This window comes from Aythya fuligula, chromosome 13, assembly GCF_009819795.1.
Source record: "Aythya fuligula isolate bAytFul2 chromosome 13, bAytFul2.pri, whole genome shotgun sequence".
Classification (NCBI taxonomy): Eukaryota; Metazoa; Chordata; class Aves; order Anseriformes; family Anatidae; genus Aythya; species Aythya fuligula.
The window spans coordinates 19,800,683-19,825,819 of NC_045571.1; the positions used below are offsets into that span (position 1 = coordinate 19,800,683).

At 58.7% G+C, this 25,137-nt stretch overlaps 4 protein-coding genes across 5 annotated transcripts; 1 reads left to right on the forward strand and 3 right to left on the reverse strand.

The window, feature by feature from the left end:
* The first annotated feature begins 3,813 nt into the window (after window positions 1–3,813).
* On the forward strand, window positions 3,814–4,950 carry P2RY4 (pyrimidinergic receptor P2Y4). Its single transcript, XM_032196365.1, has one exon. It carries the CDS (start codon window positions 3,814–3,816, stop codon window positions 4,948–4,950), a length of 1,137 nt encoding a protein of 378 aa, XP_032052256.1.
* A 1,352-nt stretch (window positions 4,951–6,302) lies between these two features.
* Window positions 6,303–9,321, reverse strand: LOC116494455 (diacylglycerol O-acyltransferase 2-like). The gene is made up of 8 exons (XM_032196366.1): window positions 9,282–9,321; window positions 8,015–8,143; window positions 7,830–7,937; window positions 7,610–7,680; window positions 7,230–7,434; window positions 6,910–7,084; window positions 6,634–6,836; window positions 6,303–6,457 (listed from the first exon to the last, which is right to left on the reverse strand). The coding sequence occupies exons 1-8, from the start codon at window positions 9,319–9,321 to the stop codon at window positions 6,303–6,305; spliced, it is 1,086 nt and encodes a 361-aa protein (XP_032052257.1).
* A 1,788-nt stretch (window positions 9,322–11,109) lies between these two features.
* On the reverse strand, window positions 11,110–16,080 carry IGBP1 (immunoglobulin binding protein 1). 2 transcript variants are annotated; one of them, XM_032196553.1, is made up of 6 exons: window positions 15,881–16,080; window positions 15,482–15,805; window positions 14,172–14,367; window positions 13,072–13,157; window positions 11,902–12,014; window positions 11,110–11,642 (listed from the first exon to the last, which is right to left on the reverse strand). In XM_032196553.1, exons 1-6 carry the CDS (start codon window positions 16,066–16,068, stop codon window positions 11,497–11,499), a joined length of 1,053 nt encoding a protein of 350 aa, XP_032052444.1. In that variant the 5' UTR covers window positions 16,069–16,080; the 3' UTR covers window positions 11,110–11,496. The 2 variants fall into 2 exon arrangements, with proteins under 2 accessions (XP_032052444.1, XP_032052443.1); XM_032196552.1 differs by having other exon boundaries at window positions 11,110–11,645.
* Window positions 16,081–22,859: 6,779 nt separating this feature from the next.
* On the reverse strand, window positions 22,860–25,137 carry LOC116494628 (protein Wnt-11b-like). The gene is made up of 5 exons (XM_032196591.1): window positions 25,067–25,137; window positions 24,638–24,873; window positions 23,952–24,229; window positions 23,235–23,527; window positions 22,860–23,034 (listed from the first exon to the last, which is right to left on the reverse strand). The coding sequence occupies exons 1-5, from the start codon at window positions 25,135–25,137 to the stop codon at window positions 22,860–22,862; spliced, it is 1,053 nt and encodes a 350-aa protein (XP_032052482.1).

Sequence of the window (25,137 nt, forward strand, 5' to 3'; positions counted from 1 at the left end):
GGCTGGCCTCAAGGTGGCAGTGGCCACCTTTGTCCCCAGGAGAGCCCTGCAGGTCTGGGGTGCCGGGCAGGGTCAGCACCCCAGGGGGTAAGGGCGCTGCTGGGAACCCCACGGCTGGGGCTGGATGGGGCAGCCTGTGGGGCTGGGGGCTGCTGAGGTCCCCAAGGGATGGGGGCCATGGTCCCCAGGGGTGAGGGACTGTGCTCTGAAGGGCAAGGTCCCCGTGGGAGAAGGGCCGTGGTTCCCAAGGGTGAGGGGCTGAGGTCCCCATGGGTGACAGACCACGGCCACCGGAGGGGAGGGTCCCCATAATGAAGGGTCCTTTCCCCCATGGGTGACAGGCTGTGTCCCCACAGGGGAGGCACACATATCCCATATCTCTGGGGCTGCCGCGGGGGCCTCAACCAGCCCGAAACCTACAGGGGCAGCGGACGGGCAGCAGTGGGGCTGGCAGGGGCGCCTGGCACGGGTGCTGGGTGCGCTGCGGGCTCCTGCCCCCGCCTCCGCCCGCCTCCAGCCCTGCCTCTCCCGGGCACTTTGCTCCCAGCGGTGGGAGAGCAGGAGCGGGGTGTGCACGGGAGGGCACGGCACGGCACGGCACGGTACGGCATGGGGTGGCACAGCGGCAGGACCCCCGGCCCCACGGCGCACGGGTGCTCCCCGGGGGTGCCCCGCGGCTGAGAGCCACCCCAGCCCCGCACTGCAGGTGAGCTGGGGGCACTGGGGTGGGTGGGGGGCAGCTGGATGGCCCCACCATGGCCCTGCAAACTTTTGGGGGCTCTGTGGGCACTGCTTTGGCCCCTCCAGGGGTGGAGGGGGCATCCTGGGGTGGAGGGTTGGGGGATGAGCCCGTCCTCCCCATGCCTCCTGCCGCCCCTAAATCCCTCGGTGCATCCTCTGGAACGCACCGCGGTGCTCCTCCATCACCAAGGGCCTTCGCCTCTCCCGGTGCAGCCACCTCCTCTTCTTCATCTTCCTCTTCATCCCCCCCAAGTGCTGCCTCCTGCGAGGGCAAAGCTGCCCCTTGGGCTGCCAAAGCTTTGCCCGGTGCTGTCGGCTCCTGCAGCAAGGAACCTGTCCCCCGCTGTCCCTCTGAGAGCCACCTCGGGGCAGGGGACAGGCCTGGGGGTGGGGGACGTGGTGGGCTGCCCCCAGGGCGCTGCACAGCCCCAGAGCTGCTGGGGACCCCGGGGAGGGCACAGCTCCTGTTTGGGCAGCTCCTGGGAGCGGAAAAGGAGTGGACAGAAACCAGGTCACGCTCCCCTGCTGCCAGGGCTTTGGCTGGGCGAACCACGTGGCGATTAGGGACAAGGGTCCTTCTGCAGTGCGTTTTGCATAATTCCCCCTTGTTTTGCAATTTCCAACGGCTTAAGAGGGAAGAAAAGCCCCGTGTGTCCCAGGCCCCAGCTTCACGCCACCCCGAGCCCCTTGGCTCTGTCCCCCTGCCCCGTGTCCGACGGGCACCTCGTGGCCCTGCCGTGTGGCCCTGCTGGTGTCCCCAGTCCTTTCTGCCCCCCCGTGTGCCATCCCGCTGTCCCCCCCAGCAGCTCACGGAGCAAGGGGGAGGCAGGTTTCATGCCTCGTGCATCCACAAAGCGGGCAGGGCAGGGCTCAGCATCACGCTCCCAGCTCCACGGCTCTCCGTGCCGAGCCTCCAGCTCCCTGCCAGCCCCGATGGGGAGCCAGCGCCGGGCTCGGAGCCCCTGCTCGGCCCCAAACCCTCCTGGAGGAGCGCACGGGGACAGTGCCGGGCAGGGAGAGCCTCGCCGGGGACATCACCGACGGGCTGGAGCGGGCGGGTGGTGACGTGGCCCCGGGTGGGGGGTGTAAATCAGAGCAGTTTAAACCGCTGACTTTGATCGTGACTAAGATGAGGAAGCAGGAAACCTTGCCTGCTGAGAGCACGACTGTCAAATGTCCTCTTCTTTCGCATCGGGATTTGTCAGAGGTTTTCCCAGGGGACGCTTGCCCGGGAGCAGCTCACTCGGGGTGCCACGGGCAGGCTGTCCATGGGCCCTTCCAGAAGCTGCCCTCTCCGCAGGGCCATCCAGCCCCACGCTGCTGCTCACACCTTTTCCTTGCGTGTTTCTAGCATCAGATTATTTTATTTATTTATTTATTTTAATTGGATTCTTCGTGTCTTACTCATTTATTGACCTGCTTCATGGAAAGCGGCTTTGGTCACCGAGATGCGCGGCACGGCTGCTCTGGCAGGGCTTCGTGGCGCACTGCTTCGGCTCATGCGCCCTCAGAGGTGGGAAGAGGAAAGAAATCTCGTGGTCCCTCCTGTCCCCGTCAGCATCACGGCTCGGGGACGAGCCGCAGTGGGCTTGGGACCGGCAGCAACCCCTCCGGAGGGGGTCCCGGCCGGGCAGGGCTCCCAGTCCCTGCTTCCCCTCTGGTTTGAGGGGAGCTGAGCGAGCTCCTGCTGTTAATGTTTGATCCGGACCTGCCTGTGCTCTCTGAACTCGCCCCACCGCCAGGCTGCCTGCGGTGGGGAGGCCGTGCCAGGGCTCCTGCTTTGGCCCCAAAGCCGCGCTCAGCCCAGAACTCAAACAAAAAGAGCTGGGGGGTGCCTGCCCAGCTGCCTTGGATTGCTTTATGATCATCTCTGTCAACTCGGGGCTGTCCCCGTGGGGCCGGGGCAGGACAGCTGGCAGCTCACCTGAGCCACGGATGCGCCCTGCAGGAGATTCCTGCCAAGCACGCTCCCTGCCAGCAGCCGCACGGCGCGGTGGTGGCGAAGGACGGGGTAAAGGGGACGGGGGGAGAGGGAGATGGGGGGGAAAAGCGGGGGCAAACCGGCATCCCCATCGCAGCGCCGAGCCCTGCGCCAGCCCGGTGCCCACCAGCAGAGGTGGCACAAAGGGGGCACCTCCCCGGTGCCGGGGGGCTGGGGGGTTGTGCTGTGGCCACCCCCTGCCCAAAGGGTGGAGAAGCAGCCGGAGAAGCTCCCTCTGGCTGCTGGAGCAGCAGGAGCTGAGCTTTGGATGCCTGGAGAGGGCAATGGCAGCGTTTCACGGCTCGCCCTCGCCCCTCGTCCCCGGGGAGTGCTTTGCGGGGCGCTGAGGATCCCGCGCTTTGATCCCAACAACGTGCGAGGGGGAAACGTCCCCGATGGCTCCTTGGGGAACTCGCGCTGTCTGGGGCTGCTGGGGCCGGGGCTTGGCGCGGGCACAGCTCCTCTCCGCCCCGCTGAGCTCATCGCCCTCCTAGGGAGAGCAGCCGGCAGCTGGAGGCCCCGCGCCGCGCAGGGACCCTCTCCCAAAGGCTCCTCCAACAGCCCCCCGAGGATTTCTCCGGGCCACGCCACCCCCCTCACCCCTCCCCAAACCCCCCAGACAAGCCTTTCTTCTCCTCCCGCTTTTCTTCTTGGCAGGGCCCCCCCCTGGGACCGGCAGCATTGTCAGGATGGTGCCAATTAGGCTGAGCCGGCTTCCAAGAGGCCGGGCTGGCAGCGAGCGGGGCTGCTGGTGCTCATCAAGGCCTCATTGTTCGCCGCGCCGCGGGTCTGCTGGCCGGGCCCGGGCGCCCTGCCCGGCTCCGCGCGGCGCGGGTGTCACGGCGCGCCGCTCCGAGGGACGGTCCGCGGGTGTCACTGGGGGGGCTCCGAAGGGGAGGACGTGTCAGGCTCCGAGCCCGGAGCTGAGAAAAACCAGAGATGGCATCAAAGTGGCCGGAGCTCCTGGAGGGGGGGAAAAAAAATCTGGCGTCTTTGGCCGCCTTCCCCCTGCTTTTTGTGCCTGACAATGGGCCGGGATCAGCAGCTAACGTGTGGTTATTAACTGCTCCCCCAGCTCCGGCCGGGAGAGCATGGCAGTCCCAGCGAGGATGTTCCCAGTTGCCCTGTGGACGCCGACCCCGACGGCCTGGCCGGGAGGGAACAGCACGGCGGCGGCGGCGGCGGAGGAGGAGGCCAAGTGCGTCTTCAACGAGGAGTTCAAGTTCATCCTGCTGCCCATCTCCTACGGCATCGTCCTGGTGGTGGGGCTGCCCCTCAACAGCTGGGCCATCTGGATTTTCGTCTCCAGGATGAGGCCCTGGAACGCCACCACCACCTACATGTTCAACCTGGCCGTCTCCGACACGCTCTACGTCCTCTCCCTCCCCACCCTGGTCTACTACTACGCCGATCGCAACAACTGGCCCTTCGGGAAGGCGCTCTGCAAGATCGTGCGCTTCCTCTTCTACGCCAACCTCTACAGCAGCATCCTCTTCCTCACCTGCATCAGCGTGCACCGCTACGTGGGCATCTGCCACCCCATCCGCTCCCTCAAGTGGGTGAAGACCAAGCACGCCCGCCTCATCTGCGTGGGCGCCTGGCTGGTCGTCACCGTCTGCCTCATCCCCAACCTCGTCTTCGTCACCACCAGCTCCAAGGGCAACAGCACGCTGTGCCACGACACCACCAAGCCCGAGGAGTTCGACCACTACGTGCACTACAGCTCCTCCGTCATGGCCCTCCTCTTCGGCGTCCCCTTCCTGGTGATCGTCGTCTGCTACTGCCTGATGGCCAAGCGGCTCTGCAAGCCCAGCTTCTCCAGCCCCGGCCCCCGCGTGCCCTCCTTCAAGCAGCGCTCCATCAAGATGATCATCATCGTCCTCACCGTCTTCGCCCTCTGCTTCGTGCCCTTCCACATCACCCGCACCCTCTACTACACCTCCCGCTACTTCCAAGCCGACTGCCAGACCCTCAACATCATCAACTTCACCTACAAGATCACGAGGCCCCTGGCCAGCATCAACAGCTGCCTGGACCCCATCCTGTACTTCATGGCGGGGGACAAGTACCGGGGGAGGCTGCGCCGGGGGGCAGCCCAGCGCCCCCGGCCTGCGCCCACCTCGCTCCTGGCCCTGGTGTCCCCCTCGGTGGAGAGCAGCGTGGGGGGCAGCTGCTGCACCGGCAACCCCCGAGGGATGGGGACAGCGGGGAGTGGAGGTGGGCGGTGAGGGGGGACGGGGGAGTGCTGCGTGGGACCCCCAGTCCCCCCAAATCTGCCCGGAGTACTGACTGCAGGCCCGAGGGTGGGCGGCTGTGGGGCACGTCCCACCCCACGGCGGTCCTGGGGACACACGAGGATGGACAGGTCACCGGGAAGATGGCACACGTGGCCCTCCTGGTCTGCTCGATGGCAGCCTGCAGGGGCCAGGCTGATTTTGGGGACGGAGAAGGAGCACCCCTGCCTCTGGGGTTAGTGACACACGGACAGCCGGGGCGGTGGCCACGGACCTGGCTGGGGTCTTCCTTGAGCCTTTGCCACTCAGCCCAATGCTGCCAGGGAATGGGGCTGGGGGTCGAGCCTCCCACTGCTGCTGCCCTGCGTGGTCCCTGTGTTGGGGACCCTTGGGAAAGGCTGGGGAGGGAGGCGGTGAGGGGTCCTGCTGCTCACGACCCCAATAAAGCACCTTCCCCCTCTCCACGTCGTGCCGTGGTCCTCCTCGTGCCAGAAGGAGGAGGGATGGGGTGGCTGCGGCGAGGGGGCAGCGGCACGGCCCCTCTGCGCGCTGGCACGGGACCAGGCTGCTGGAGGGGGTGGCACTGCCGTGACGAGGGACAGGTGGCGAAGGACTCCTGGGGAATCTGCCTTTACGGGTGTTTGCTTTCCAAATGTTTGCCCAGAGCCTTTGTTTAACCAGGTGCCTGCGTAAAGAGGAGCAGGCTGGAGATGGTTATCAGCGCTGGTGACTCCCACGGCAGCCTGGGATGGGACAGGGAGAGACGGGGCTGTCCCTGCCCTCCCACGGCCCCCCCGGTCCTCCCCAAGCACGGGGAAAGGGAGCCCAGAGCATCCTCGAGGTGTCCCCCCCGTGCTGTCCCCCTGGCACCTGCAGCACCACCAAGCCCCCCCCTTAATGCCCACACATCCCAGTGCTGTGCCCTGTCCGATGCGGCACCTCCAGCACCAGCAGGACGCAGGGAGGGGGTGGAAATTTGTATTAGGGAACGCACCCGGCCGTGCCGAGGTCACTGCCACCCGTCCCCAAGCCCGGGCGTTCCCCCCCTCCACGGGGGGACATCTCCCCAGCCTGCTCCTGCCCCCCATGGGGAAGCCACCCCCGGGAGCTCCTTCCTCTTCCTCACGCCACCCCGTCCCCTCCCTCCGCTCACGGCCTCCTGGTCGGCGTGGGGGGACTGTGCCCACCGCCGGCTCTCACCCCCACGGGTCCTCGCCAGCCTTCGGGTGCCACGGGAGGAAGAGGAGGAGGGGGAGCCGCAGGGCCACGCACCAGCCCCGCGTCCCCGCGTGTCCCCCGTGCGCCGGAGGGGGGCCGAGACCCCCACCCGGCGGCGCCCGCCGCGCTCACACGATGCGCAGCTCGTCCGCCTCCGACAGCCCGTACTTGGTCTTGTTCTCGTTGAAGAGCTTGAGCAGGGAGCGGACGTAGAGCTCGTGGTACATGTCCACCGTCTCGCGGCTCGGGTCCTCGATCTTGGGCACCGTCACCGGCTCGCCCACTGCCGGGAAGGGGGAACCCGCTCAGATCGCGGGGCAGCGCTCAGCTCATCGGGGTCACGAGCTGGGCTGTGCCTTCCAACACCACCCAGGGCATCCTCCTCCTCCTCCTCCTCCTCCTCCTCCTCCTCCTCCTCCTCCTCCTCCCCGCGCCCTCAAACCCGCCGGAGGTGCTCACCCACGGTGGTGATGGGCCGGGCGTAGGGCAGGAAGCCCCGGGACCGCACGGAGGTGAGGCCCCTGCCGTAGAAGACGCAGGGAGCGAAGCCCATCATCTTCTGGAAGCGCTGCTGGATGCTCCTCATCCAGCTGCCCTCCTCAAAGACCACCTGGCGGAACAGGTCGTTCTCCCCGAAGGAGAAGGAGGGGACGAGGTAGGCCCTGCGGAGGGGAGGTGGCACGAGGTGAGGGGACACCGAGGACCCCGCTCCCCGCCGGCGGCGCCCGTGCTCACCCGTGCTGCAGGGCCATGCGGACGAAGCCCTTGCGGTTCTTCAGGATGAGCGTGGTGATGCCAGGCCGGCAGGAGAGCGACTCGGCCGCGCCGCCGATGACGATGGCCACGGCGTTGCCGGTGCCGTTCTTGGAGAGCAGGTACCCGATGGCACGGCGCGTCACGGGGCACAAGCCTGCAGCGGGGAGGGCAGCGCTGAGCTGAGCGCAACGCCGCGGGGACGGGGACCCCGCGAGGGACCCCAAAGGGCAAAGGGGTCCCCCTGCTGCGGGAGAGACCTCGGGGGAGCCCCCCTGCCCGCGAGTGCTGCCCCCGCTCACCCCCGCTCATCAGGTACTCCCTGAAGAGGGGCAGGCGGAAATTTCCAGCCAGGGTGGTGAGGGAGGGCCGGATGCCCGGGAACATCTCGGCGAAGCCGGTGGAGCCCGTGACGAAGTTGCAGAAGGCGCCGACGCAGAGGATGCCGTGGGGGTGGGAGCCGATGATGTAGTTGTGGCTGGGGGACAGCTCGTGCGTCTTCACCAGCTGCGGGGGCAAAACGGGGCTGGGGCAGGGGGCACCAGGGCTCCAGGATCGGTCCCCACGGCAGCACCGCGTGCTGCAAGCAGGGGACACGTGGAATAAGGAGCCTGGCCCGGCATGGGCATCCCGGTGCCTCCTTTTGGGTGTGGGCATCCCCACCCGGCACCCCGCTCCGTACCTTCACGGGGAAATAATCCCGAAAGTGCCTCCACACCGGCCATCTCCGCAAGCACGGCAGCCTCCTGCCACCTGCAAACCATAGATGGACAGGGTAAGTAAAGCCCATCACAACAAGCTGACTGCTAAATAATCCACGTAGGCCCGCTGCATCCCTCCTTCTGCCATTTTTTTGGCCTGTCTGCTGCGCTGAGAAACGGGGGTGCCCCATCCCTCCGTACCTTTCTCCGGCGTGTCCCAGTCAAAGATGACCCAGGCCAGGTAGAGCGCGGAGATGGGCCAGAAGCTGGTGAAGACCAGGTAGACGAGCAGCAGCAGGCTGACGGTGCCTGCAGGATGGGGACGGGGATGAGGATGGGTGAGTCGGTGCCTGGCCGCCCCCGCCGCCCCCCACGGCCCCACTCACCCAGCAGCAGGAAGCTGAGCACCCACTGCAGCACGGCCAGGAGCTGGAGCCAGGCGCGCACGTCCCGCTGCGAGGGCCAGGGCACGGCGAGCAGGGTGCGCAGGGTGGCCAGGAGGCTGGCACGGCTGCCTGCGGGGACGGGACGGCTCAGAAGTGGCCACCCCGGTGCGGAGACACCGAGCTGGGGGTGGCCCCGGTCCACCCGGTGCTGGATGGGCTGGGGGATGCCCAGCCCCGAGGCCAAAATCCACCCCCCAGCAGTGCCAAGGACAGCGGCGAGGGGTGAGGCAGGGGAGGGGTGGCCGTCCCCAGCACCAAGCCCCCGCGGGGCCAGCGCGGCCCCGCTCGCTCCGGCTGGCCCTGGTGAACCATTAACAAACCCCGGCGGGGTGCCAGGATCCAAACTCCACCGCACGGCCCCATCCCTCCTCCCCGAAACGGGCCCGAGGCGCCTGTCCTGACGGGCAAAGGTCCGGAGAGCGCCTCAATGGCACGCAGCGGGGCTTGGGAAAACAACCCAAAATCTCCCAGAAGAGACGCGCAGGGCAGGAGGGGGGGGACGGAGCTGTCCCCATCCAGGCCGGCCACCAGCCCCCGGGGGGAGCAGGCAGCGCAGGCTCAGCTCATCCTAGCTCAAACCCAACCACCAGTGGGGCAACTGGGACGAACAGAAGGCCAGAGCCATCTCCAGCGGGGAAGGATGGGCTTCCCTCTTCCCAAAGCACTGGCCCTACTCTGAACACCCCCCTGCTCCTCCACCATATCCCCAGAAATCCTCCAGCCCCATGGTTTTAACTTGCCCAAGCCCCGTGATGTTTACAGCGAGGACACAGCTCTGCCCGGCCCAGCTGTGCCGACCCAAAAGTTGCGTTTTTAGACGTTTTCATGCCGCCTCCCCGCACCCCAAGCACTCCACAAATCTCCAAGGCCACACAACGAAAACCATCGACCGAGCCCAGCAACTGTGCCAGTCCCCAGCTACCCCCGGAGCCTCCTCCGAGGATTTTGGCCTCCGTGGGGACCCGGAGGAGAATTCACAGCATCTCGCAGGAGCAACGTTTCCTACCGCACGGTCGGCATTAACTGCAGAAATCCCACTCCCGTTGAGCAACTTTGTGCTTTCCTCTGGTGCCACTAACCCCAAACTGCCCCAAACGCCCCCCTTCCCCCCTGAGCAGTCAAAAGCAAAGAGCCAAGAGTGACAGCAAGGAGCTGATACAGCACCAGAGCGTGAGGAGCCCTCAAACACGCTTCGGGTATTTCTTACCACTCAGATTTTGGGAGCAGGCTGTGATGATCGTTTTCATGGTGGCGGGGAGCTCTGCTCCACAGCCCAGCTCAGCAGGTTAAAAGGCGAGTTTGGAAATCCCAGCGGCGATTGATCGCTGGTCCAGCCTCGGTGACCGCCCCGGCCGAGCCGAGGGAGGCTGCACGCACGGAGGGGAGCGGAGCGGAGCCAGACGGAGGGGCCAGGACAAATCCTGGGGTCTGTGGGAGGAGGAGAAGCCACGCAGAGCACCGAGGAGCCCCCAAAAAAGGCAGCTTGGACCTGCACAATTAGCAGGGCTCCTCGTTGGTGCCGGCAGCCGCCGTCCCCCAGGGAATGGTAGCGTCCGTGCCGTGGGTATTTCACAAACCGCTGCCACGCTCCGATGGTGTGACGCCCTCGAGGGACGCCCCAAAACGTCCCCCCTGTGCTCCGTGGGGTCTGGCAGGCTGGCGAGGTGCCTGGGGACAGGACCTTCTGCAGCAGCTCACCAAACAGCCGTCACGGCGGGCCGTGGCTCTGGCTGGAAAACAGGCAGGTGAGACTAGAGGGGTTGGGGGTAAATAAAGGAAAAAAAATAGGAGAGAGACAGTTCAGAAAGAGTGAAGAAAAATGAAGCAAAAGCAGCAGAAGCAGCCCTGAGATGGGGCTCCAGGCCAACAGCAAAGGGACAGGGAGGAAATGCGGGATCTCACCCAGCAGAGCTGCGTCTTAGGAGCTGCCCTCACAGAAGGACTTGCCGGGAAGAGCAGGCTAACAGCAAATGTAGGAAGGGTAAATTGATGTGTAAGAATGCTCATTATTAAAGCAAAAAAAAAAAAAAAAAGTTTTGGAAGGTGCAGAACCCACAAGGAAAAACAAACAAACAAACAAACAAACACACACACCCACATGATCTTTTCTAGTAAATCAGAGAAACGATATCTGGAAAAAAAGGGGCAACTCCATCCACTGCAAGCGACATTCAGCATCGCTGAGGGAACTCAAGAGCAGCTGGGAGGGCTCCGTGGCTGTGTAAATGTCTAAGCTCTCCTCAGTCCAGCTGGCTGCTCAGGTGTGCCTGAATCATGCTAATATGAAGGAAAAAAAAAGCTGAGTGCTTTCAATTTTTAGTGTTCCTTGCATTTTTAACAGGTTTAGAACAATCTCACCAGCAGCTGCTGGCCCACAGCTGGCAGGCACAGAGCCCCCAGCAGCAGTTCCTCCGTTGCTCACCTGGCAATGGCAGTGCCACTCTCTGGATGGGTGCAGGTACAGCACAGCCGTCACGTTCTCTCTTCCCAGTCAGTCAAGGAGCAGCACCAGCTGCAATTTAAGCTTGTTTGGAGGACTGCAGACACAGTTTTCACCCCTTCAGGTTCATCCCATAAGCAGATCGCAGAGCACGCTGACCACCAGCGCACTGCTCTTCTGAAAACGGCGCTGCTGGTCCCAGCGTTGGTCCCTGCAGCACTCCACGAGGGTCACAAACACACCCACACCACCACGTGTACCTACACAACACATCTACAGCTGCACAGAGCCCACCACACCAAGCAAAGGGACAAACATTTATATTAAGGCATCTGTACTATGTGTACTACCAGCATTTTAACACTTTGCCCTTAAAATATCTGCCCTGCTTAACACAAAGCTCCCCAAAGCTCCCAAACCCTTCATTCTGCCAGCCTGGGGATGATGAGGCTGTGGAAAGGCCACCAGTAGCCCTGGCCAAAATAAGAGGCCATCTGACATTTGCCACCCCCAACTCCCAGCAACCAGTCCTGCACATTTTCTCTGAAAGGAACAAAAAACAAACAAAAACCCAAGGGATTTTCACAGCAAGAACTAGGCAGAACAAGAGATTTTATTTAGTCTAAAATATAGAGGAAAAAAAAAATAAATACATCCACCAACAATACAAAGAGAAGTTTCCAAATGCATGTACTTTTCTTTCAAGGACTTCCTCTGACTGGGAGAGCAGAGGCAGTCTGGCCCCTCAGACAGCGCCCCGCTGACAGGAGCTCTGCGGTGCCACTGTCCATGACGAGCTCGCTCTCAGTCTGACATTTCATGTAAACCAAAGCAAATTGTCGTGTTTCCTCCTCCGACTCCAGTGACTCCCAGAGAAGCCAAGGACACCTCTGCATATGTACAGTGCATTTATTCCTATATCGCCAAGACACAGGCAATTCTGACAGGATTTCCAGGCCCTGCTCTCTCTGCTGCCACAGCATCAGCCCATGTTCTGCCGATTGCCGTAGCCTCTCGGGTGTGTATCTTTCCAGTCATCCCAGTCTCGAGCTTTTTTAAGAGCTTCCTCATCGTCCTCCTCCTCCTTTTTCTCCTGCTGCTGCTTCTGCAACTCTTCATCAGCTGTATCTGCTGAAGGTCAAGAACAAGAGTGAGGGACAGTAAGACAATGGGAAATGACAAGTCGGGGTCTCCGAACAGAATCCCTCCTGGAGTCAGCCTAGACAAAGCAGGAAATGCCGAGGAGCAGCCAAGCAATCTGTTTATCCTGAAGCCTAGTGGAGAAAGCCAGAGGGTATTCTACACCCTGAGCACATCCCCTACGCACCATTCTCCTCAAGAGGGTTCACGAATTCTCTGTTTCCATTTTTGCCCTACCCCTCCTTACCTGATGGCTTCTGAGGTGCACTCGGACCATGCATTGCTTCTTCCCTCCTGCGCTGGTCATACCAATCATTTACGGTCATAGTCGGGAGGCTAGGATAGCCAGCACCAAACACCCTGCAGGAAGAGAGAGAGGGTCGAGGAAGGCACGTCACGTCCTGTATGAATTGCAGAAACACCAATAACAGCGCACAGAACTACCCCGTAGATCTCCAATTTGTATCGATAGCACGAGGCGTGTTACCAAGACTTTGCCCAAGGAGGGTATTTCCACAGTCTGGGCCTTCAGCAGCAGACTGCTCAGAAACATAGCCAGGATAGCACTGCAGGAGTTAATTCTGCTGCTTTAGAGAGGCAAGGACTGCTTTGTTCCAAAGATCTCGAAATATTTGTCCAATCCCTAGAAGAATGCTGTCCGCTGGCTCAGCTTGCCCATGAGGACACCGAGAACTGAATCAGGCACAGCTTAGCTAAAGAGGTATCTGTAACCCTCAAATCAGATAATGTCAAAACCACAAGAAATCTGTTTTCTAGCCCACTTTGTGGTTTAGCTGCTGTATCACCTGCAAGAATCTCATAGCACCACGAAGTGCTGAGATCTTGTTACCCTACGGAAAGCCCTATGGTAAAAAAATTTAAGTAACAGGCTATTGGAACTGGTGGCCAGGCGGGTACCACAGCTTCTCAGCCCCAAAGATGACTAATTTGAACCCACCAAAATCCTCCGGAGTTTGTATTAGATTAAGTGACTGCATGTGCTTTTCTATGTCATGCTCTTTATTTTAAGAGCAAAGAACAATCCTGTTATATCACATCGAGGTTAGAGGGGCAGAGAAGCCTTGCCTCTTCCACAGCTTACTAAACAGCAAGCACAGGGCCCATAAACTAACGCAGTAATACTTCAGTACGGTCTCCTCTTCTGCCATCCCAACAGAACAACCAGCATCAGCCGAGACTCTGAAGCATGCTGGTAACAGAAGAAACGACAGAAAGTGGAAGAAACGTGTTAGAAGTTTCCCCGTCCCCTGCCCAGATGCACAACACATGCAGTCTCGATGCGACACGCTGCCTGACGATAACGACTGTGCTTCTGCCTTTGAAAGAGTGTCTTGGGTTTGACGTGGGAACAGAGCGCTGCATCACAGCGCGTTAAAGTAAGCAAAAATAAACATACTTAGACTGAACAACGTCCCGGGTAAGAATGAAAGGTTTCAGTGGAGCTCTGACTTGCCGGGCAGTACCGTGAGGTGGTGCTGAAGACTGAAATCGCAAACAAGAGTCACAAAATAATCACGTAGATAAGAGTCCCCTTCTTGGCTTCCCACCCCCCAGACAAGTTACTAAGGGTCTTGTAGAAAAGAGATGCCTCTGCTGTCACAGCAATGCCCCAAGACGGACAATTCAGCCCTTAATCCAGTTTAAATCATGAACTCCATCTGTGAGCTTCCACAAATCACTTCTCTTTGTGCCTTTGTTACACCCGTTCCGATCAAAGCAGAAAGCTGACAGAGCTAAACCAGATCAGCTCAGATCAAAGCATGAAATACAGCTTATTTTTTCCATGGATCAAACACAGTGCACTCTGAAGCAAGTAGAGCTCATCATTCATGAAGATATCACCCAGGGCACTACAGAAGAGCAGAGCTCTGCAATGCCAGTAATGAATTGCACAAACCAGCCGTGCCAGCAAAGCTGGACTATGGCACACTTAGGCACATTATTATTAGTTTTTTAATTCTAGACAGATGTTCTAGGTGAGAAGCATAAAGCCCAGAAACACCGTGCCACACAAGAATTGTTTTCCTCATACAGAACAGGCATGTTTTTTCTGTAACATCACGATGTTCTGTAGGTTAGAAATGTAGGCTTGAAAGAAAAAAATCACCAGGGTCTTGTTTTAAATGACAAATGTATTTAGTTCTTTAGAGTTAAGGGTCTGGTACAACCCAGCAAAGCGGAGAAAAGCCTCTGCACACAGATCAGTTCAGCTCTGATGTTCAGTGCTCGAGCATTTTACACGCTGTGACTGTCTAGGACGTGCGATAGCACCAGACAGGCACTAATGCAAAAATCAGACCACTGGCTGTTCGGAACTAAACCACGCCCTGTCCATTTATATTGTGCATGAGCTAGACTTTAACCTGGAATTCACAGCACAAAACTTAGGAAACTCTGCTAATGAATTGCTCTGAGGTTCATCTACCCACAACAGTGTCTGTCATCAGGTCTAACCATGCAGAGTTCACAGGACCTGCAGATAGAGATATCTCATACCTGTTTCGCTGCATCTCTGTTCCTCAGGATTACCATTTCATGGTCAATGCTCTCAATTTCCTCAAAGCTGATGTTGACCCATTTCTGGATTTGCAGTAGGTAGAATTCCCGTATCTGATCCTCATCTGCCTGCCCACTGTCCACAAAGGTTCTCATAGAGGCCAGCCTGTTCTCCAGTTCCTTCTTCTGCTTGTACCTGGCTCAAAGAGAATTAAAGGACATAATTTCGGTAAACTTTCTCTAGCATGGCCCAGATACAGTGCTTAAGTCTGTGTAAGAGCTTTAAGATACTTTCACGTGTTTCAAATGAAAGTTGCATACAGAAAGGTAGGTTCTGATGACTTACCGATCTAATTTATGAAGCTCCTATTGTTAGGAAGTTTTAGGAAGACAATTTAAATTTAAAGACAGGGCCCCTCCCAATTATTTTCTTTGTGCTAAGAGGCCAGCAATCCCAGCTGAGGATTGCTGACACAGAGGACGTCCAAGAGAAAGGACACAGCATACAAGCGTTGTTCTATAAAACAGACTCATGCTCAGTAACTCCACAGAGAACCCTTAAAAATACATCTTAAGCACACGAGCATCTGCCTGTGCTGCTGTGGGGCAAAGCAAACCACTCCCTTCTGGGCTGTTGGCAGCAGGGCAAACTCTCTGCAGTCAGCCACTGAGAAGGGCAGCTGGGACGAGAGCTCTGGAGCCGGCGTGAGGATCCAGGCTGTCAGAAAACGGTGATCTTGCTGCCTCTGCTTTTCACTGGGAGCTGACATAACTGCAACGCCTCGCTCTGCAGTCAGGTCAGGTAGGAACCTGCTGATGGCAGGGCTGGCGAGCACACCCAGACCTGCCTCACGCACAGTGCCAGGCTGCCCGTGCTGCACCGCCCCACAACATATCCTGCTACCCCAAATCCGTCCCACCTGGGTTACTTTTAGGACAGAAACTGTGTTTTGGTATTTATGTAATTTAAACTGCTCTCAAGGCCACCTTGGGCCTGTCAGTGTCACCGCACAAAGCAACAGTTTGCCTGCCACAATCCTCATCCCAAACATGACGGAGGGGCATCGACGGCCCCTGAATTAAAGCTCAGATGAGGACATTTGGAGGAAGCTTCCAGCCTGGGCGGCTTCACAGAGCTTGTTATTAGGGAGCTGACCGCGAGGAGCTTTTGCGTGACTCCTCTCTGAGGACCGGGCACCACCACCACAGCCACAGCCACATCCCCACGACCCCCGGGCCACCCCAGCCCACTGAGGGCCCATTTGAACGCCTTGAACCGCGTTCAGCCCCGGCCTCCTCGCCCTGCTCACCTCTCGATCTTGGCCTGCCGGCCGGCGGCCATAGCCAGCAGGCTGCGCTGGGCGGCGGGGCCGCGGGCACCGGTGCTGCCGGCCTCCTCCTTCTCCTCCTCGTCCTCCTCCTCCTCGGCCCCCGGGGCGGCGGGCGGCGGGGCGGCGCTGAGCCCGTAGGCCCGGCAGAGCTGCAGGAAGCGGCAGAAATGGGCCCGGGCCGCCTCCAGGTGCTCCCGCCGGCGGCTGGCGTCCACCTGCCGCAGGGTGAGGGCGCCCAGCAGGGCGGGCACCGCCAGGTACCTCAGGTCGGCCGACGCCACCTCGTCCAGCTCCTCGTTCTCGCTGCAAGGCACAGCCCCGGCGTCAAGCCCCCGTTTCAGCCTCCCGCCGCCAGCCCCGTCCCCGCCGCCTCCTCACCTGAAGAGCTCCAGCTCCGCCACCATAGCGGCCGCCTGCCGCAGCGCGCCCAGCCCCTGCCGCACCTTCTCCTGCACGGCCGGAGCCCCCGAGGACGGCTCGGTGCCGGCATCCACCTCCTCCCACAGCCGCCAGCCCGTGGCCAGCAGCTCCGGCAGCCGCGCCCCGCCGCCGGGCAGCTCCGCCATTGCCGGCCCGGCTCCGAGCCTCCCCCCTCAGCCCCGCCGCTTCCGCCCGCGCCCGCGCCCGCCCCCGCCGCCATCTTCGTGAGGGCGCCGCCGCCGCCATCTTGGTAGGGGCCCGAGGGGCCCCTGAGGGAAGGGGGGAGGTCCGCGCTCGGCTAAAATTGGGCTCCGGGCAGAGCAGCGGGACCGAAGAATTGTCCAAATCACAACATTAAATCAAAAAAAAACAGAGAGTCATAGTGAAGCTGACAGTGCTGGTCCCCTTCGCCTCTCAGCCCCCCATTTACTCCAATTTACACCGCCCCCATAAAGGAGCAGATCCCTGGTCTATTTAATTAACAGCATTAAACAATGACGCACACAAATTTCTCATCCTGGACCACATGGACCTGGGTTGCCCCAAGCCCCTCTGATCACCTCTTCTTTGACTTTCCTCCGCTATCTGCACCTCTGCAGGTTATTGTTTTGCAGGTTTGGTTGTTGCTTGTTTAATGGTGCGAGCCTCTTTCCATTAATCTTACCAGTGTGTCTCTTTCCATTAATCTTAAAATTAATCCATTAATCTTAAAATTAATCCATTAATCTTAAAAAAATAATCCATTAATCTTAAAATTAATCTTAAAAATGCAGCAGAAGGCTGGAGTTTGTCTGCACAACACAATGCAGCACCCTGCATCAGGTGCCAAGCTGGAATTAAATGCATTGGCTCCAGAGACACGAACTAGCAGTGCAATCAGCAGTGTCCTGCCAAGCCCAGCCAAAGATCGTACTAATGAACCACCCTGCCCCAGAACCCCATGCTGGTATCTCTGCAGGGTGCTCAGCTCCCTTCCTCGGGTGTGTTTTGCCCATGCGGCTGCACCAGAGGGAGCCAAGCCATCGCTAGCCTAGGGTCGCTCCGTGGGGTCCCCAAAGTCACTGCTGTCACAAAAAGCCTGACCCAGGTGCTAGGGCAGGAGCTCCACCTGGGAGGGTAGGTCACACATGGTCCTCTCCTACTATTGGGAGAGCCTTGGCAGCCCCTTAGGATGTCAAGGCTGGAATTCACTAGGGGCTTGTACTGCACACAGCTATCACTGCATAACATGGGATCAGAACTTGGCAGGCCATCCAGGCAACACACAGTGCCCAGCATGGATGCTCCGCAGCAAAGTCCTACATTTTATTATTTAAGTGCAGTGTCCATTTCATCTCCATGTGTTGTTTTTATAACAAAAGTAGGATAAGGACCCTTTATCATTTCTTTTTTGGTTAGCTCCTGAGTCCCTTTTAATAGTATCTCTGAAATTAAAACAGGCATCAGACAGGTAATGGTTAAAGCTGGGCTTTTACAAGCTGACGTGCAGAAACACAATACAAGTTAATGACCTAGATGTGAAAAATTTATATGGTGTGATAATAATTCAGGGCAGGCTGGAAGCACTCAACTTCCACAGATGAGTCAGTTTATGACTTAATCTGTTTGTTTCCCTCATGCGTACACGAGATAGCTTGATAAAAAGTTAATCGTAGAAGATAGAGGAGTTGTGGGTTTAGGTTCCTTTATGCCGTGTCCCAAGTACATCCTGACGGGTTTGCTCTCCTGTCATCCTCCTTCCATGTGACTGTTTTGCTCAGACTGAAAGCGCAGGCACCGGTAGTATGAGATATGTCAACAGTTTAACACATCATTCTGTGGTATTCCTGCGCACCAGGCAGGAAGCGAAGAACCACGCTGCGCTCAACAGTGGAAAAAAATAATTAATATAATAATTGGAAGTAGAATGAGGCCAGAAATCTACAGCCATTTTTCCTTCACCAGCAGAAGATGCTATGACACCCCCAGCAATTACGGCCAGTTCACCTTTATCAGAGAGCAAACGCTCCAGTCTGTGCAGCATCTTCCCTCCTCGCATGCATTAGTTAAAATCAACAGTAAACCTATCAAATCATTCCCCCACCTCCCTTCCCAAGCTTTTAAGATTCTAAATTTCAACAGCATTTTTGAGGATCGGAGCAAAAGACACTGTTGGAGTGAACTCCTTCAGTGCCTTAGCCTTTGTGTTACCCAGATAGCCTCAGCAGTTATGGGATTACCCTGCCTATAGGATATCTCTGTTTAATCTTGAGCAAACATCTCCTTTGGGCATTCTTCCTTGAGGCCTTCACCTCTCAGAGCAAGCCAGATAGGTTCACAGGGAGTTATTGGCTTGCTCTCCAAATAATTGTGAATAGGCTGATGATGCAGCACGGACCTCAGCCCACTTCCCCTTCCCTTAAAACTGGAGGCGGGGTGGTGGTGGTGGTGTCAGCTTTGACCCAGATTATCAGGGGCAGCACAGGACAGGCCCTGAGCCACACATTATCACTGCTCAGCAGCCACGCTGGACTGAGGGAGCAGGAAATCTATGTGAGGCTCTGTTTCCTTCGAGACGGAGAAGGCTTTGCTTGCAAGAGCCAAGTCGGTGAACCTGTCAGCTGGATGGAAGTTCCTGAATCTCCCTGCTAGCAGTTCATTAGCCCTGTTTTTACCCGCTGTCCCAACTGGTCAAGAACAGGTTTCACTTATACCACAGAGGCATGAAATCAGTAAGGGCCAGTGACCAAATTACCTGTCGTCTGCCTGCTCTTCAGCCCCAGCATAAGGAACTGCAGGCACCCACACGTCGTGGGCTCATGGGCTTGTGGCTGCTCCTGCTGTGGAGAGGAGGCTGCTCTGCAGCTCCCACCCTGCCGTAGCTCATTTTCCCCAGGGGTGCACGAATGAAAAATGCTGCTATTTGATGAGGCCATGGCATTTCCTCAGCACTGGCATAAAGGTGATTTGATGAGTCCACCCAGCACAGCCATTGCAACAAGCGCCCTTCAAGCTATGCCCAGGGGCCCTCAGACTGCAGTCTGGTTCCCCCTCTGGTCTCATGGCTGTTACTCACCTACGTTCATTTGTCCCTGTCTCTCAGCTGAAGATCCCCATGAGGGCAATCCCTACTATTACTTGTCATCCTCAGGACATCCTGAGGAACACCCCAGAAATAAAGGAGAAGAGAGATGCAAGGGAGTTTCCTTAGATACAAAGCCTTTACTCATGCTTGTGTCTTGTGGTGCGAGAGTGGAGGCGCCAACCATCCCAAAGGTCAAAGTAACATCCCCCAGATATTTACAGCACTGCAGATGTTGATCAACAGCTCAGCACTGAGGCAGTGGCCCCACCGTGCGTCTTCTCCTTGTTCTAGCTCAGGTCTCCTTGTGACGAGCAGAAGGAAAGAGAAAAGAAAGAGAAATATCCCAACATGTCCTAGTGTCATTCTTACCCCCAAACTTTTGTTTATTTACCAACATCTTATTGCCTTGGCTTGGGTTATCCACCTGGAATAAGTTATGCAGCATCTCTACAGGTATACATAATAATAAAAAATAAAAATAAAAAAAAAAGTGCTTTAGCAACAAGGTCAAAAGAGCCCATGAAGATCACTCTCCCACTCTCCTTTCTCCAGACTTCATTGTCTGCACAATCTGGCCAGCAGGGAAGGATCACGTTCACACCAGTGTTACTCCTTTCAAACACAAACTAAAAGTCAAGTAGTAACTATGGGCAGGCTTTGCAGAGCAAACCCTTTGCCCGGTTCTCACCACATTTCATGCAGAGGGCTGGTTTTATTTTGTGCGCAGGCCACGTTCAGAGCCATCTCTCCCATGTCAGCTCACAGCACCAGAAAGTGAAAAACTTCTGCCACCACCATAGAGAATTCAGCTCTGGGATTCTCATTTCCAGTGACAGATAAACAAAAAGCCACAAGACCCAGGGAAAAATGGCTAGTGACAGGAAAGTCAAAGAGGTAGATCCGTCACATTAGCAGCGAGCCCGACGAGGGCTCATGAAGCAGAGGGTAATGACAGCAGCCTACCACAGTCTGGGGAGGACTGATTGTGAAAGTGGGGCAAGAGAAACATGTGAGGATGTGTCTGAAGGGCTGCGAAGCCATAATTGTTACGGAGATCCTCCCAGTGTCAAGGACACTGCTGTCACCGTGCCCAGGTTTGTTCAGGTCCCGAAGAGGTACCTAACAGAGCCTGAGATGTTTTTTGGGGGGACTGAAGTTGCAGACAGCTAAAGAAAGACCTGCTAGCACTGATTTATTTCGCTGGCAGTGCTGCACTGACTAGTGCTGGAAGCCACCCAAGGGTGATGTCAGGGTCCAGGTTTTCCCATCCTTTACCTTGGAGGATGCTTGTGATGGCCTGTGCCAGGGGTCAGGGCTCTGTGCTCCCCTGGCAGCCTTTATGCTAGCTTCCCTGCCGGCAGAGTTGGACAAAATACATCCAGTCAGATGGATCCCCTCAGCCTGCGGGGCCAAGTGGGTGGTTTATTCCCCCCGGACCCACTGCCGGATATTAATTGCCTTGTTCTGGCTCTCAGTCCCTGGGAGACTCTTCCAGCCCAGCAGATCTCACAAAGCTGGTGATTCCAGCTGCGGGCCCAGATTGCAACGCTTCCCCCTCTAAACGTTGTCACTTCGCTGTCACCTCCCCACAGCCCCTCCTGCCAGCCTGACCCTCGGCACCCTTCTGATAATTACAGCACTTCCCCGCTGCCCGCAGGACATCAGCAGAGCCCAGTGCCCCCGCTGCACCTCGACCCCTCCAGCTCACCCCTGGACCATGCAGGCAGCCCGAGGAGCAGAGGGCTCCGCATATTCAGCCCTTGCCCCTGCCGTTTCCCAGGCAGAAACTCAAACAGGACCTCTCCAGGAGGGGATCGCGACATCTCCCCGGGGCGTTCCTCGCTATTGTGGCTCCTCTTCTCTGCCCCAGGCGCTGTGTGTTTGGAGTTACCAAATGCAAATCACATTTCCCACCCTCCTGGCTGGCTCTCTCCCTCCGCAGCAGCGGCCTTTGCCTGTTTTCTTCTCCCCAGCTCGTTTTGCAATGCCCTGGGGAGCTGGGGGGAGCTGGCAGCCCTTCCTGATTTCACCTCCCTCTGATCCGGCCCTGCGGCGCTTTTGGGGTGAGCAACCCTCCTAACGAGGTACCTGCACCCTCTGTGCTCCGCCTGGCTCTGGGCACAGAAACCGCAGCCCAGCATCCCTTTTCCGAGGAATGCTGGTGACTAACTCCTAATTGCATTTTAAGAGAGAAGCTGCAGAGAGCTTCGTGGCCTTGCGCAGCTGTGGCGGAAGCCTCGCAGCTGCGGCCTTGCTGTCACCCTGGGAAGGCTGCGTGTCAGCAGCCCCAGCGAGTCAGCGGCACATTAACAACTGATAATGGTAGTTAACTCGCTTAGTTAGCTGTGTGAGCATCTGCTTCACCCCTGAGCATTTCAGCTTCCAGCTCCCAGGCTCCTCTCGAGCCACCTTGGGCTCCCAGCTATTAGTCATTGTTAATAAGGAAACCTGGAGCACATTAAATGGAGGGGATGGTTTACAGTAAAAGCTTATGAATTGATTCTGTGACCCAGCAGAGGCTGTTAAAAATGATTGAGTGAATATGGAAATGAGTAATCTTACAGCTGGACTCGGGGCTGAGCACAGCCAGCTCCATTCAGTACAAACCACAAATAACACAAGGCGCACGCAAAGCTGGCCGAGGCTCTCGGGCACGGTGGCAGCTGCAGGAAACCGTCCTGGGACTTCGGTCACATTTACCTGAGCCCCTCATGCTGTGGGTTCTCCTCAGCACGTGTGCGTTTAGGCTCGGCCCTTCTCTCCAAAGGCTGCACGAACTGGAAACTCTTATTCCATCTGAGCACTCGGCCAACCCCTGTGCTAAAAGCAGTCGAGGCAACAGAGGGAAGTAAAAGGCAGATCGGGACCCCATCCGTGAGGCACACTTGTTTAGTCCAAACTACATGCACTGGGATCAGGAAATAAGCCCCAGCTACCTCAGTTTCCAGCTACCAGAACTTTTATGCTTTGTGTTTTAGGATCTCCCCCCCAGGCTCATTTTCTCTGTGAATGGCAAGGAGCTGGAGGGAGGTGGGCTTAGGAAACACAGAGGGCTGTCGCAGAGGGGAATGGTACGATAGGTTTATTTAAGAAGCACACACCGGAATCCTGCTTACACCAAGTATGGAGACAAAAGGCTTGTTCTGATGTCCCTGGGGCCCTGTCCTCTCTCCAGGCCAGTGCCAGCTCGCCTGGTATCAAAGGGGTCAGAGTAGTGGGCTGAAATCTCCTCGCAGTGAGAGAATCAGGTTGTAGGGGGGACTGATGGGCTCTGGCTCCTGGAGCCATACCTGGTTCTGCCTGCGTCCCAGCCGTGTCGTTCCAGATGCTGCAGAGGGCACTGGAGCAGTGTTTGCCCACCAGGAGGTTTTAATGGTGCTGGGTCAACCCCCAGCAGAAACCTGCTGCCAGGGGAGCTGCCCGTGACCCCCTCACCCTATGCAGTTTTCCTCCCCTGCAGCCTCCTCCCGACGGGCAGCTCGCTCCCCCCTGCCCATCCATCACTCCTGGCTTTCAGGCCACTGCCAAAAACCTCCCGCGACAGGACAATGGCAGCCCAGGGTCCCCATTCACCCCTGGAGAAAAGGGCGAAGTGATAAATGGACAGTCCCCAGCTGGAGACGGGCGCTGGATGCCCCCGCTGTGCCGCGGGAGGGCAGCCCTTTGTCTTGCTCCGGGCAGAAGGGGCAGAGGTCGGGCTCGGGGTTTCGGCTTCCCATCATTGCTCAGTTTGGGGTCTTCCGTGGCAGTGCTGGAGCCCGGGCTCCCAGCATAGTCCCCTCCTTGCCGAATTTAGCGCATCCCCAGCGGCTGCTGCCCAGTCTCCAGCTGCACCCCGGGGGAGCCCTCCCGTGCCCCGCGCCGCCCCGGGCGCTATTTGCAGACGTATTTCTCCACCAGCCGCCGGCACCTCTTGCACGCCACGTAGCAGCACCAGTGGTACCTGCAGTGGCACCTCTCCACCACCTCCTCCGTGTAGGCGTTGTAGCCGCGGCCGCAGCACAGCAGGTCGCAGCCCTCGCTGCCCACCGAGCTCTTGTTGCACTGCCTGCCCAGAGGAGAGAGGTGAGGGGTCGGGACCGTGCCTGCCCATGCAAGCAGCACTGGGGGCTGCACGAACCTTCCTCACACCCCCCTGCCACCACGCAAAGGGATCGCCCCGACCGCCACCGAGCACTCCTGGTTCCACGTGCCGGATGGAAGCTCTGCCTGGGAGGCTGCCAGAGCACATCTGCAGCAGTTCCTTACCTGTCCTGCGTCCCCAGAGACCCCAGGGGGACGTTGGGCACGCAGTAGTCGGGGGAGTTGATGAGATAAACCAGATCCGTCTCCTTCAGCAGCCTGAAGCCTGTTTCTTTGGGTACCAGCTGCTTCCTGGCCCCGATGAGCCGGTGGGTCACCCTGACGGCTGCCAGGTACTTGGACTTGAGCTCGGAAGCGATTTCGCCCAGGCCTGGCAGCCCCTTCCAGCAGGTCTTAACCGAACAGGAGCCCGAAACACCGTGGCATTTGCACCTGGTGTCCAAGGAGTCACTCAGCACCTGTGGAGGTTGGAAAGAGGATGAACGTGCTGCCTGGGGCTGGCGCCCACCACACCAATTTGGATGAGCATCCACGGGAAGTTTTAAGAGATGAAAGAGCTGTGCTGCCACCCAGGAGAGCTCATTTTGTTTAGGGGTGGAAGAAAACGATGCTACTGGGACAGCAGAGTGCCTGCTTTTAATAAATATTGAGGGGTGATAAGCACATAACCCTTGGGAAGGGTTTGCAGGAGTTTGTGGTGGGCTGGCAACATTTTTTTGGGGAGGAGGAGTAAGGGGAATGTCTCTGCAAACACATCTACCTCCAATTTAACCACGTAGGTGCCTCCTCACTCTAAGGACGGCACCCCCTGGACTGCCTGGGGTCTCCCCCCGTTTCTCAGCCCCCCTGCAGCAGGCAGTGGGGGTCCCGGCGCACACCCACCTGCCTGCCCGCCGCGCCGTTGTGCAGTTTGACGGCCCTGAGAGCCGTCCTGCCCGGCCCGCTGGACTTCACGGGGCTGTCGGCAAAGGCAGCACCGAGCTGGAGGCCGTAGCTCAGGTTGTCCCCGCAGCCCCCCCATCGGAAATCGGGGCCCGGCGCCTCGGAGGGGGCAGAGCCGCAGGAGCAGAGGGGCAGCGAGCCCGAGGCGCAGGCTCGGGCGATGGCGTGGGTGACGGCGGCCGCGGCCAGGGCGTGCACGAAGGCGGACTCCCGGGTCCCTGAAAGAGAAGGGAATCTCGCGTCCCACAAGGGAAGGAGGCTTGTTTTGTTTCGTGTGACGGGATAAAGCCCCGAGCTGACGCCCTTTGGGGGCTGTATCTTTAGCCTGTGCTGCTGTTGTGTCCTGCTCGCAGCAGACAGCCTGATTTCCCCTTTGTTTGCAGCCTCCAAAAGCTGTTTTTGCTTGAGTGTGAGTTATTCCTGCTGGTCTAAGTGGCACGGGATTAACAGCGGGGTGATGGCAGCATGTTTTCTCCAAAGGAAATCCTAAAGCAGGTTTGCAGCGCGGCTTTTGCACCTAAATCAGGACTGACACCCACCGTTAAAGCCCTGCCTAACGCACGGCCCGGGGAGCTGCCCGGGGCAGCAGGAGGAGGAGGTGAGCACCCGAGGGGAGCCCCCTTTACCTCTCAGCAGGTCAGGACCGAAGCTGGGGGCGCGCAGGATGGAGGAGCAGTTCCACCTCATGCCCGCGAAGGTCTTCTGGCAGGCGCTCACGGTCTCGGCGGCCGCCCGGACGACGCTGTGCATCACCTCCAGGTTCCTCCGGCACGTCTGGAAGTGCTCGGGCACCACCCCGGCCAGCAGCCCGCAGTGGTGGCTTTCGTCCCAAGCCACCCCGCTGCCGCTCTCCGCCAGCCCCCTGCGGGGAGAGGAGAGGGGAGAGGGGACCGTGGGCACCGGGCTGGGGGCCAGGGGATGGGGACCGCAGGTGACGAGCAAACGGGGACCTGGGGAGAGGGTGACAGGGGGCAGCCCCGCTGCGGGGGACCCCCGGGGAGCCCCCCATCCTTCCTTCCCCTTCCTCCCTCCCCCCTTTGCTCCCCGTTACTCACAGCCACTGGATGGCCGCGGCGAGCCCCAGCTGGCAGAGCAGCAGGGTGGGGGGCACGGCGGGGTGCCCCAT

What these genes read in the sequence shown, in the direction of transcription:
- LOC116494628 (XM_032196591.1), bottom strand. Translation starts at nt 25,137, where the DNA reads ATGGGGCACCCCGCCGTGCCCCCCACCCTGCTGCTCTGCCAGCTGGGG. An exon ending in GCCGCGGCCATCCAGTGGCT is followed by an intron (nt 24,874 to 25,066) that starts GTGAGTAACGGG and finishes CTCTCCCCGCAG; the next exon opens with GGGGCTGGCGGAGAGCGGCA. An exon ending in TCTCTGGGGACGCAGGACAG is followed by an intron (nt 23,035 to 23,234) that starts GTAAGGAACTGC and finishes TCCTCTGGGCAG; the next exon opens with GCAGTGCAACAAGAGCTCGG.
- LOC116494455 (XM_032196366.1), bottom strand. Translation starts at nt 9,321, where the DNA reads ATGAAAACGATCATCACAGCCTGCTCCCAAAATCTGAGTG. An exon ending in CGCATGGCCCTGCAGCACGG is followed by an intron (nt 6,837 to 6,909) that starts GTGAGCACGGGC and finishes TCCCCTCCGCAG; the next exon opens with GGCCTACCTCGTCCCCTCCT. An exon ending in CCGGCCCATCACCACCGTGG is followed by an intron (nt 6,458 to 6,633) that starts GTGAGCACCTCC and finishes CCTTCCCGGCAG; the next exon opens with TGGGCGAGCCGGTGACGGTG.
- IGBP1 (XM_032196552.1), bottom strand. Translation starts at nt 16,068, where the DNA reads ATGGCGGAGCTGCCCGGCGGCGGGGCGCGGCTGCCGGAGCTGCTGGCC. An exon ending in ACAGAGATGCAGCGAAACAG is followed by an intron (nt 13,158 to 14,171) that starts GTATGAGATATC and finishes TTGCGATTTCAG; the next exon opens with TCTTCAGCACCACCTCACGG. An exon ending in TGCACCTCAGAAGCCATCAG is followed by an intron (nt 11,646 to 11,901) that starts GTAAGGAGGGGT and finishes CTTGACCTTCAG; the next exon opens with CAGATACAGCTGATGAAGAG.
- P2RY4 (XM_032196365.1), top strand. Translation starts at nt 3,814, where the DNA reads ATGGCAGTCCCAGCGAGGATGTTCCCAGTTGCCCTGTGGACGCCGACC.